Source organism: Miniopterus schreibersii (genome assembly GCF_964146895.1).
Source record: "Miniopterus schreibersii genome assembly, chromosome: 1".
Taxonomy (NCBI): Eukaryota; Metazoa; Chordata; class Mammalia; order Chiroptera; family Miniopteridae; genus Miniopterus; species Miniopterus schreibersii.
Window position 1 is genome coordinate 50,618,280 of NC_138101.1, and position 13,111 is coordinate 50,631,390.

At 39.4% G+C, this 13,111-nt stretch overlaps 1 protein-coding gene across 14 annotated transcripts in view; it reads right to left on the reverse strand.

Moving 5' to 3' along the window:
* MAPK10 (mitogen-activated protein kinase 10) overlaps positions 1 to 13,111 on the reverse strand; it is a 249,390-nt gene that overhangs the window by 116,852 nt on the left and 119,427 nt on the right. For all 14 annotated transcript variants that reach the window (XR_013999882.1, XR_013999883.1, XM_081151610.1 and 11 more), the window contains one exon: positions 408 to 577. Coding sequence is in view for 11 of the 14 variants with exons in the window: in XM_081151603.1 (XP_081007729.1) it covers positions 408 to 577 (170 nt within the window). In the remaining 3 variants the exon portion in view is untranslated. The remainder of the gene's footprint in view (positions 1 to 407; positions 578 to 13,111) is intronic.

Here is a 13,111-nt window from a genome sequence, read left to right on the forward strand (position 1 = left end):
TGGGGAACAAATGACAAATAATGCTCATAGTTTTATTTTTCTTCAGTAGCATGTATTTTTTTCCTCCCAGTCATGCAATTTATTTGTTTTTTTGTTTGTTTGTGTGTGTGTGTATGTACTGTGTTTCCTTTAAAAATATAAGTTAAGCCCTGGCTGGTGTGGCTCAGTTGGTTGGAGTGTCCTCCCGTACACCAAAAGGTCACAGGTTCGATTCCTGGTCAGGGCACATGTCCAGGTTGTGGGTTAGATCCCCTGTCATGGTAAATATGGGAGGCAACCAATCAATGTTTCTCTCTCACATCGATGTTTCTCTCTTTCTCCCTCTCCTTTCCTCTCTCTCAAATCAATAAGAACATGTCCTCGGTGAGGAATAAAAAATATATATCTGTTAAATCCATTCCACTTACCAAACTATTCCCTGAGCCCCAGAGCCAATAGGCTTTAGATTCTGGTAGCGCTTGAGAACTGTGAAGGTTGAGTCTCCCACTTCCACACTGTAGAACTGGTTGTCAACTTTGCTTTTGCTCATGTTGTAATGTTTGGCAATATATGACACATCCACTTGTTTATCGAATCCCTGTGGGGGAAAAACACACAACCAACACATGAGACAAGTGAATGACCAGAATGATAATGAGACGCAGGGAAACCTGTTATTTTAATGATTACTAATACTTATTCATCTATCGTCATTTTATAAACCTGTATTTGACATAGGAAAATGATGTATTCATTCATGTAAGATTACCTGGAGTAAAAGAGCTACGAAAAAATGGCAAAAAAATTATTTTCGATGTTAAAAGTATATATAATAAAATAATATCAGATTAGATCTGCACTACCTTTTTCTGAAATGTTTTATTAAACCATTTAATTATTTATGGAGCAAACACCTACTGAACATATACTGGTCCCAGAGACTCTGCTAGATACTTCAGAGGCGAGGCCTGCTCTTCCATTATAACAGCCACGAGAGGAAGGGTAAAAGGTGGTATCTACATCCCTTTCTCAGAGAGAACTGAGGCACAAAATAATGTGCCGCTTTAGTTTTTAATTAGGTAAGTTTGGATTAAATAGTATTGATGCCATTCATTCTCAATAATACCAAAAAATGCTATTATCCTGCTCCTGTTAAATGCTCAACAATTTTAGTCCAAATTAACATGATTTTAAAATGCTATGTGACGGAGAGAGGAAACAAGCTGGCGGAGTAGGGAACAGCTGCACCCGCCGCCTCCCGCAACCACATCAAAATCACAACTAAAATCCAGAACCACCATCGCTCAGAGCCTCCTGAGATCTGGCCACACAGAAGCCCCACAACCAGGGAGCTGAAGGAGCATCAAGAGCGGAAGGAGGGGCGGAGACGTGGGGGATTGAGAGACGGCCGCAGGCCCACACCCGGTGCGGCGGGTTAAACCTGGGGAGACATCTCAGTGGCGGCGGTTTCTCGGAGGCGTGAGGGGTCCCAGCCCCACAGCAGGGCCCCAGCCCAGGGCTCCAGGGCCGGGAAAGACGTCCCCACAACTCGGGGCTGTGAAACCATCAGGGACTGTCGCTGAGGGTTGCGGAGGCTGCGGGAGCCCCAGCAGCTCCTCTAAAGGGCCCGGCACGGACTCACTCGGACGCTCCCTCTGAGCCCAGTGCCGGGAGCAGCCTGAAAGGACCCGGGACACTCGGGGAGGAACTGACCTGCCTGAGATCCGGGCGAGAGGTGGAGGGCGGCTTCCTCCTAGGCAGAAGGGCTGGCGGAGGCCATGGCTCCTTTGGTGAGTCCTCCCCGCACAGCCGGCAGGCAGGCGCCATGTTTGAATCGCCAGCACCTGACTCTCACCTTTGGCCCCGCCCCGTGATTCCCGGAGGCCCCGCCCCTCCCCACCTGCAGCTCATCCAGGCCATTTCCAGGCGCTTTTCTGTGCAAGTGGCTTCTCGAGCCTCATGCTTAGGACTTTCCTAAAATCTCTCAAACATGCAGCAGCAGGTCCCACACGGCTTGATAAGTGGTCCCAGCCTGGCACTAGCGGCAGCTGCATTGGCTCATCACTTGCCACCCCCCCCCCCACGCCTCCAAGCCCAGCACAAGTAGCAGCCAACTACGGTTTGCTGTGTAGCTCATGCTGGGTGGCCCTGGGCAGGGCACTGGCAGAGGCTGACTTTGCATCTCCCGAGAGGCCCCAGAAACAATGCACCTAGTGGTCAGACTCAACCACGCTGGATTACAACCCTACCACATCCACAAATGACACTCAAGGGGCGCCCTTGGTGAACACCAAAGCCCCACTGAAGTAAATCCTGATCCATAGGGGTGTCTCCAGCACACAGCTGCTCTTTGGCTGTAGCTGCAGCTGGTCCTCACAGCTGATTGGCCGGGGGGTCAATTCCTTCCAGTGATGCCAACAGCAACCAAGGCTCAACTACAACAGGACAGTGCACACAGCCCACACAGGGGAGCACCTAGAAGGCCCAGCTCAGGTGACTGGGAGGCTGAGCCACTGGACCCTACAGCACACCTACTACACAAAGCCACTCTGCAAATTCCAGGAGACATAGCAGCTCTACCAAATAGATAGAAACAAACACCTGGAAGCAGCCAAAATGTGGAGGCAAAGAAACATGTCACAAAGGAAAGAAAAGAAGAAATCTCTAGAAGAGGAACTAATGAAATAGATCCAAGCAAGCTAACAGATAGGGAGTTCAAAATTTTGTTTATAAGGATGTTTAAGCAGTCTATTAGGGAAATAACTGAGAAAATCGATAACATAATAAAGTACCAATTTGAAATGAAGGCTACAGGAACTGAAATGAAGAATAATTTACAGGGAGTCAACAGTAGAGTAGAGGACGCTGAGAATCAAATCAGCAATTTGGAACATGAGGAAACAAAAAACACCCAACCAGAAGAGCAAAAAGAAAAAAGAATCCAGACATATGAAAATAGCATAAGGAGCCTCTGGGACAACTTCAAGAGGCCCAACATTCGTATTATTGGGGTGCCAGAAAGGGAAGAAAGAGACCAAGAAATTGAAAACCTATTTGAAAAAATAATTACAGAAAACTTCCCCTACCTGGGGAAAGAAATAGACTTACAAGTCCAGGATGCACAGAGGGTTCCAAACAAGAGGAACCCAAGAAGCCCACGGCAAGACACATCATAATTCAAATGCCAAAGGTTAAAGACAAAGAGAGAATCTTAAAAGCAGCAAGAGAAAAGCAGTTAGTTACCTACAAGGGAGCACCCATACGACTGTCAGCTGATTTCTCAACAGAAACCTTGTAGGCCAGAAGGGAGTGGCAAGAAATATTCAAAGTGTTGAAAAACAGAGAACTACAACCAAGATTGCTCTACCCAGCAAAGCTGTCATTTAGAATTGAAGGTCAGATAAAGAGCTTCACAGATAAGAAAAAGCTAAAGGGGTTCATCACCACCAGACCAGCACTACGGGAAAAGTTGAAGGGTCTTCTTTAAGAAGAAGCTAATGAACAAAAGAATCTGACAAACTAAATAGATCCAGAGACACTGACACTTGCAACAGATGATCATATGTTAGAGGAAAGAGGGAAGGAGGGTGGGAAGAGATTAACCAAAGAAGTTATATGCATATATGCATAACCCATGGACACAGTCAATAACGGGGTGAAGGCCTGGGGAGGAGGTGGGAGCGAAGTGGAAGGGGTCAATTGGGGGGAAAAATAGGACACCTGTAATACTCTCAGCAATAAAGGTAAATTAAAAAAATAAAATAAAATGCTATATGACAACTTTTTATTCTTTGTAAGCTTAGATATTAAATATCTCAATTGTATCTTTTGTTTATCTTTAAGAGAATTCTTCTGTGAATTAAATTTACCAATTGAGAGATCTCCTTGAAATTTTAAATCATGATTTATGAATATATATTATGTAGCTTATCCATTATCCTGGATTATTGTTTACTCAGAAATGACCATATGTTGTACTTTATGATATTAAGTAGTAAGGATTCTATAGCTAGAAGGGATCTTACAGAATATTTCCTAACCCTGAGGCACATATGCATGAATGTCTATCTTGTAGTCATCCCCTCTCCTCCTTGTTGATTCTGTTCAGGTTTTGAGCACTTGCATGTTCTGTGATTTCTCCCCAATCCCAGAAATTGAAAATTGAATGGTCTAAACCATTGGTTCTCATTAGAAATGGCATAACCCTTAGCAGGCATTTGGGAGATCTGTGGCATCTTTTTATGTGCCATGTAATAGGAGATGTGGCTTATATTTAGTTGGTTTAGTGAACAATGCTGGATGTTTTACAATGAGTGGGACATTAACCTCACCTAGAAACTTGTTCAAAAAGATCCTTAATAGTCTCAGCAATCTTGAGAAAGAAGAATAAAGTTGGAGAGATCACACTACCTGGTATCAAACTATACAAGACCATTGTAATCAAAACAGCCTGGTACTGGCATAAGAACAGGCACATGGATCAATGGAACAGAACAGAGAGTCCAGAAATCAACTGATGCCTGTATGGTCAATTAATACTTGACAAAGGAGGCAAGAACATACAATGGAGTAAAGACAGTCTCTCCAATAAATGGTGCTGGGAAAATTGGACAGGTACATGCAAAGAAAATGAAACTAGACCACCGATTTACACCATACACAAGAATAAACTCAAAATGGATAAGAGACTTAAATGTAAGTCACAAAACCATAAAAATCATAGAAGTAAGCATAGGCAGCAAAATCTCAGACATCTCTCATAGCAATATCTCATAGGAAAGGGAAACAAAGGAAAAAATAAACAAATGGGACTACATCAGACTAAAAAGCTTCTGCACAGCAAAAGAAACCATCAACAAGGTGAAAAGGGAACAGACTGAATGAGAGAACATATTTGTCAATGACATACCTGATAAGGGGTTAATATCCAAAATATATAAGGAACTTATACAACTTAACAAGAGGAAGACAAACAATCCAATTAAAAAATGGGCAAAGGACTGGAATAGACACTTCTCCAAAGAGGACATACAAATGGCCAATAGACATATGAAAAGATGCTCAGTGTCACTAATCATCAGAGAGATGCAAATTAAAACCACAATAAGATAGCACTTCACACCTGTAAGAATGGCTGCCACCAACAAGTCAACAAATGACATGTGCTGGGGGGGGGGGGCAGAAAAAGGAACCCTTGTGCACTGGTGTAGCCATTGTGGAAAATGGTATGGAGTTTCCTCAAAAAATTTAAAATGAAATGGTCTTTTGTCTCAGTGATCCCACTTCTAGGAATATATCCTAAGAACCCCGAAACACTGAATCAAAGGAATATATGCACCCCAACATTCATAGCAGAATTATTTACAATAGTCAAAATCTGTAAAGAACCCAAGTATCCACCAGTAGATGAGTGGATTAGAAAGCTGTGGCACATTTACATAATGGAATACTATGTGGCCATAAAAAAGAAGGAACTCTTAGCTTTTGTGACAGTATGGATAGACCTGGGGATTATTATGCTAAGCGAAATAAGCCAGTCAGAGAAAGACAAGAACCATATGATTTCACTTATATGTGGAATCTAATGAACAAAATAAACTGAAGAACAAAATAGAAACAGAGGCATGGATACATGGAGCAGACTGACAGCTGTCAGAGGGGAGAAATTAGCCAAAGAACATATGGATGAAAGAAGGGAAGGGATTAGCAAAAACATATATGCATGACACACAGATATAGACAACAGTGTGGTGATGGCCAGAGGGAAGGGGAGCAAGGGTGCTGGGTGGAGTGGGGCAAAGGGTCGGGGAGGAGGGGGTGGAATGGGGACACTGTAATAGTGCCAACAATAAAAATAAAGTTTAAAAAAAAGAAATGCAAATGCTCACTCCAACCTCACACCTACTGAATCAATAACTCTGAGAGACGGGGCCCAACAACCTGTTTTCATAAGCCCTCTAAGTATTCTGATGCATGTTGAGAGCCACTCACTGGAGGGGTTTGCCCCTGAAGATTATAAAACAGATCATACAGTTCTGCCTGAGATATTAAGAAAGAAAAACACTTACCATGCAGCAGAAATAATATTGCTGCATCTGCCTCGGAGAACATATTTTGTGTCTCTGTGAACTGCCAGATTCCATTACTCATGGCACACAAACTGGAAACCAGTGTCCTAGTTAGGACAAGGATTACCCCACACCTCACTGCTATAATAGGATAGATCATTGTGTCCTAGCAATTGTTCACACTCCTGAGAAGTCCCCTTGGTTTTCCCCAGTGCATATCTACAACAGGACTTGTCATATAACAGGGAAACTATATATAGACTTGGTGGTAGTTTGGTAAAATGGTTCAAATAATCACAGATCTTATACCAGTAGCAAAACTTTTAGCAACAAGAGAATTCACAGTCAAAAAGACACAAATAAAAGCTATTCAAATGAAATGCCTAATGCCCTGACATATTCCCAGGGATGTGTTTTCCTTTCTCATTGGTGCAATATAGTGCCTGACCAATGTTCTCTCAATTAGCTCATGAAAACAAACATCCCATCATCTCTTTATATTAAATTTATACTAAAACACTTGGGAAGAATGTCTGAAATTCACAGGTATTCCTCAGGGCTCCTCAAAATGGAAAGTCTCTTTCCAGAGAAGAAATTAATATGTTGATTAAGAGTTCATTACAAAGAAGGAATATTATATTTTGAAAATTATAAATCTATACAGTGGTAACTTTTGAAGATCGGTATGGTTCAAAATAACTATAGGTTTAGAATAGTCTATTCTATTGATCAAACTATTTTTAAAAATAACTAATTCCTTCACTGAATATTAATCTTATATTTAAATCTCAACAATTATTTCTATGTGAATATAATAGAATTTAATAGAATTTTCTTTGCAAAATTTCAAAGCAAACTCATTTCCTCCCCGTGTTCCAAGTACCAAAAAATTTTAAAGCTAAATTAAAAGAAAGCTTTCTGGCCACTGGCCATTTGGTAGGCAGGGTGGAAACCTGTTCTAAATATAATCTGTTATGTGAAAAGACTGCATTTTATCTAGACGACTTGTAAGAAAGGGCCTTATGCAATGAGTCCCCATCATCAGTTCAGTTGCTAGCTTACAGCTATGCAGTTTTGCAAAGAAAAATGCCCCATATTACTGATCTTATCCTGCAGGTGTCCAAAGCCTTGATTGCATTTTTCTCAAATTTAATAACCTACATTCCACAAGCACTCCCTCCCCATTTTCATTTGTGCATGACTGTCCTATATTACTGCTAGTTAATTTCTGAGCAGAAAATATTGAAGTTTAAGACTTTTTAGAGGTTAAGCTTCCTTGGTTTCTTTTTAATGATATAGCTGAAAACATCACCATGCCTAGATTAGTTCTGCACTTAATAGCTCTGAAACCTTGAACAAGTCATTTTATTCTTTCATTCATTTATTATTTATATTCCGTGTGGTTCCAAAAAGGATTTGTGCAGTTCACCATAAAAGATATAGGAACATTAAAACCATTAAATCCAGTTTTAAGAACAAATGTCAAATAAAACAGAGGCTGAAAGATGACAGTTTTACCCAAAGACTTAAGTTATGAATATCTACTTGCCTTGAGCACAAAACTTAGTGTCATGCTTCCAGAAAGCCAAATGAAAAAATGACAACACTATAATACCACAATGAGTGGTAAGTTTTGATTCATTAATCTCATAAATTTATCAAAGATGTTCAGAGAAAAGGTAAAATCTCTCTAGCACTCAACTTCAGGAAGAATATATTAGCTCTGGCTGGTGTTGCTAAGTGGTTAGAGCATTGGCCTGCTCACAGAAGGGTCAAGGGTTTGATTTCTGACCAAGGGCATGTATCTGTGTTGCAGGTTTGATCCCTGGCCCCGGTCAGTTGGGGCGCATGGGGGAGGCAACCAATTGATATGTCTCTCTCACATCACATCAGGATGTTTCTCTCTCTCTCTCTCTCTCCCCCCTCCCCCCTCCCCCCTTCCATTCTCTCTAAAAATCAATGAAAAAAATATCCTCAGGTAAGGATTAACAAAAAAACATATTCAATCGTTCTTTCTCTAATAAACTTGGAATCAAACAACAGGCAGTAAATACAATATTTTTAAATCAAAGACACAGAAATATGTTTCATATGACTCATATGAAATCGAATCCCTGTCAATGACGCACAAAGTGAGAGATTTTACTCAGCCACTGTGCTGTACAAGCTGCAGGCCTGCAGGTCCCTGAGAAAGAGTCATTCTGGCATGTGCTCTGAAAAAATCCTGCTCTGCACTCCCTGCTCATAGTGTGCCTACACTATGAGGTCCTTGATGAAAGATCTCCGGTAAAACCCTAATGGAGAGCTAACTCGTGTGGGGAGCAGCTCTTTTAATAATGGGGGGTTTCTTCTCAACCAGAGTTTCTTATTGGAATTAAAGACCCCAGCACACTTATGGTTACAGGTTCCACATTAGTCAGACTGCTTCCTGAGGGGTACCCATAGTTAGTAAGCAATATATCACATGAGTCATACAAAACAAGGAAAGAAAGTAAACCCGTATTGATTGCTTACTTACTAAAGGTGAACTTTGTATTCTGTTACATACTATATTTAATTCTAACAACAGCTGAAAAGGGTGGCATACAAAGCTAGTAGTTGGCTCAAAGTCTTAGCACTATTAATTAGTGGTCCCAATTAATATGAACTTGAAGTTCATCCAACTCCAAGACGTGCTCACTTTTTACTAAACCACTCACTAGTTCAGTAAAGATGTGCTGAATAAATAACTGGTGGAATCGAGTAATAATCAATGCATAGATATCTCCTTGCATAGAAAATGTAAGGAAGCATAAAGCTTCCTTCTGTGTTATAACCAAAAAGAGGCCCACTGAGCTCAGTTCCTTCACTTCTAGTGCTACTTAAACTTATAATTGTTGATTTATTAATATGAATCCTCTGTGCCTCAGACTTTCAGAAATTAAGAAATCATTTTAAATAGTTGATAACCAACTTGAGCATTAGCAAGCATTTAGAGAGGACAAGTTAATAACTTTTAAATAAATGTTAGGTAAACACTGATTTGTGATTACCAAAATAACCAAAATGCAATGAAATTTATTACTAGTACACTTATAAGATGTTGAGAAACTGACTTGATTTTGATAAGCAAGCAAACAAATTTCTACTTGGGCAGCAGTGTTTTTCTATTAAGCTTTCATTTAACCTCTTTTATTCAAAAAGTATTCACTGAACATTTACTGAATTAAAGCAGATTTCTGGGCTTGGAAGTCAAGGATGATGATGCATTGGTCCTGCCCCCAGGGTGCCACCACTGAGTGGGGGAGACACAAGCTGGTACAATAATGGTGATGCCCATTAGGACCTATAAACGCTGCAGACACCAGTGGGTATGCCTGAGGTTTCCAGCATGTATTACCTCTCTGTCTATATTCCCTGGTTAAAACCCTGACTCATTTGTTCACTACAGCAGAGTTCCAAAAATAGCACTTTCCACAAAACTTTTTTAAATTCCTAAAGGGAAATTTAACAGCTCCATACTTCCTCGTTCAGTTGAGAAAAGAAGGCTTCCCTATTTCTCAAGAGGATCAAGAGGTTTTGCACTTTCAATTCCCTGTAGGTCTACGTTTTTGTAAAGGATTCATACCAGAGCAAACTAAAGATTGTCCTTTTAATTGTCTAACACTTCGAAGACAAATTTCTCCCGAGAATGTAACAAGAAACCTCCTGCCTGCAAAAGTTGTTTGATGGGGTTATAAAAACAACAACAAAATTAAAAAGAGTAGTTAAAAAACAAATGAATCCCATGTTCTTCAAATAATTCAATTAAGAAACAAGGTCAATACTATTGCAGATAATGTGCATATTTGCTGTTGATAAGTAACTATCTGGGCAAGTTTATTTTCTATATTTTCTGTGATTTCTTATTGATAACAGTGAAAAGTTGAAAATACAATATAATTTTTAAAAAGCCACAGATTAAGATTCAAGAGGCATGAAGTCTGGATGCACTTGATCACTAATTAATTGTTGAGAATTACTTAAGGTCTTTGTACATTCTCTGTGGCAAGAAATGGGGAGCAACCTAACCCTGCTGGTGACCAGATGAAACACTGCAGCACCGCAAGGATCCATGAGGTGCCTCATGAAACAAGAAGCTCTCAAAGAACGCAGTTTGAAGTAAACCCCAGTATATTATTCTGTCTCTAAAAACAAGTTGTTTTCTTTAAACTGCTAGAGTAGTAAATGAGGCAGAGTTATAGAAGAGAGAAAAAACAAATGTTATTATCAAACAAAAATTATGCATGCAAAGTAAATGAAATACTGATTCCCAACAGAAATATTCTGCTTGCTATGATATTTTAATTTTTTTTAAGTTATAGAATATGCATGTATATTTTCTAGGTACTGAAAGCTCCTAGTAAGCAAAAAAATTCAAGTCGTTAAGAAAGGTCGTGCTTCACTTCTCTTTATTTCTTTGCTTTAAAAGAGCTCTTATTAGAACTAAACCCTCTGTATCTTTATTCAAATGTTGGGAGCTAATTTAAAAAATAAATTCAACCTATACAAAGACTTTTTGGATTAAAAAATAGCTGACTTTTTAAGACTTTTTTACGATAATTTTTAAAGTTCAGTTTTAATCTTGAAGTGTGTAAAATATAAACTTAGTTGTTCATTTTGTAAGTGTTAATGCCCATCATAAATGGCTAGGATCACAGAGGCTAAGGAAATAGCTCACAGTCATATACCTTGCAAGTGGTAGAGCCCACTTTGTGCAAGAAGACAAAATTCCAACATGTGCTGGTAAATGTTCAACATTTCAGGGGTGGTGGCGGTAGGAAGAAGACTTATTTGTAGCAATTACTTATTTACATAATATAATACTTCTTTTGTGATAGATTTTAACCTACCAACCTGTCATCATTGAACTCAGAGTTGGGAAGAGATGTATATAGCCATCACTTGTGAGCCTGTGTGAGCTGGCTCCAACACACCACTGAAAAATTCCTGCCCACATGAAAAATGCATTCTAGTGGAGAGAGAGAAGCGACATACCCAGCACATGTACAGGGTGTCAGGTACCAAAAAGTATTATGCAGGAGGAAAAGAAAGGCAAGGGAGTTGAGCAGGCTGTGTGGGACAAGAGAGGCAACTTTAAATATGATAGTCCGGAAAATCTCCCTTAAAAAAAATATGGCATTTGAGCAAAGCCCTGAAGGTGGTGAAGGAGTGGACCAAGTGGATAATAGAAGAAGAACATTTCAGGGAGGGGTCTCTACTGGCTACATGGTAAATGCTTGGGGATTTATAAGAATTTTGGTTTTTAACATCAGTGAGATGGGAAAACACTGAAAGGTTTTTCTGTTTTGTTTTGTTTTTAGCCAATGCATGACATGACCTCACTTGTATTTTTCAAATATCACTCTCACTGATGTTTTGAGAGCAAACGATTTGGGGGTGAACTAAGTTGGAAGCTCTTTCAATAATCCAGGCAAGAAGTAATGGTAGCTTGCACCAGAGTGGCAATGGAGAGAATGGTAAGAAGGAGATTCCAGATATTCCTTGAATGTAGAGCCAACAGAATATGCTGACAGATTGGATGTGAAGTGTTGCCCAAAAGATGATTCCAAAGATTTGGTTCTCATCAACTGGAAAGATGAATTCAGCATTCACTGAATTAGAGCAGAGAAATTGTGGAGGAAAGATCAAGGGCTTGGTCTGGAATGTGTGCGGTCTGATTGCATATTAGACATCTAAGCGGAGATGGAGAACAGGCAGTTGAATCTACAAGTCTGGTTTCGGGGAAAGGTTTAGGTTGGAGACACAACTGCAGGAGTATTTAAGATATTGGTAATAATTAAAACATTGGGACCCGATGTGAGCACCAGAAGAGTGAATGTAAATTATTTAAAATGGAGTTATCTATTTGACAAACATGTTCCAGCACTGTTTTCAGTGCTCTGTGAGTATTAATTGATTGAATTCTAATAACTGTAGAAGATAGGCAGTATTATTTTCCCCTTTTCACAAATAAGAAAACTGAAGCACAGAGAAGCTGACTAACTTGCCCAAGATTACAAGTAAATGGCTAATAAGTGGTGGATACAATTTCTAGCCAAGGCTGTCCAGATCCAGAGTTCTTGCAGGAGAAGAGAAGTTATCTAAAGACCCTGAGGCCTCAGGCACTACATTTGGTGGCAAATCAGTAAATCCCATTCACAGCACGTAACACATTTTACTTTTCCATAGCAGTTCTAACTATGCTCAGGGAGAGTAAATATACCAGTGTTTTGTTTCCCTTTATACTTTTGTATATTTTCTATAATAAGCACATATCAATAGAGTCAAAAAAGGTCGTATTAAAATAATAGGAGCTGCAGAGAAATTTTTTAAACCTTGCTTCAATGGATGCATATCATTCTCTGTTTACAGCACAGTTAAATGAGAAGATACAATAAAAATGATTCCAGACAAACTGACATGAAGTGCTCTGCTTAGGCTATAAATGGACTTATCATAAAATTTATAGCATTTTCCAAAGAACTATTCCTGAAATTATACACTGACAAGCAGGCTTAGGTTAGGACTTCCCTAAACATACCTGCAGTAAGCAGAGGTGCCTCAAGTGGCCTCTTTCTTAAGAATAGAGTTGATGTGAATACAAGAGAGCAGACTCTTATCTGGTCCACTCACGCTACCAACCATTGTCACCTTCTTACTGTTCCTTATAGCTTAAATTTATTTATTAAATTTGTCATGATTGTTCTTTAGATTTTATTACTAACTACTGGTTAGAACTGGACATCTGCAAACAGCACCATTTGCCTGTTATTATATGTGAGTATTGGAGCTACTCTACTTGAGGCTCGCCAGTCCTTAGGTTGAGAATAATAAGAGAGACTTCAAATCTTTTGACAATTAAAGCCTCATTTCAATAATTTCAAAAGAAATATTAAAAATGTTAAGTATAAGTGAAACCTAGTAAGAAATCACTTTACACGGTGATTAAATACTATATTTATAATCATTAAAAAAGATTTCTCTTCATTCTAATTCTAGCTTAAATGAACTGAGAAAGAAAAAAACATCTCAGTGTCCACTTC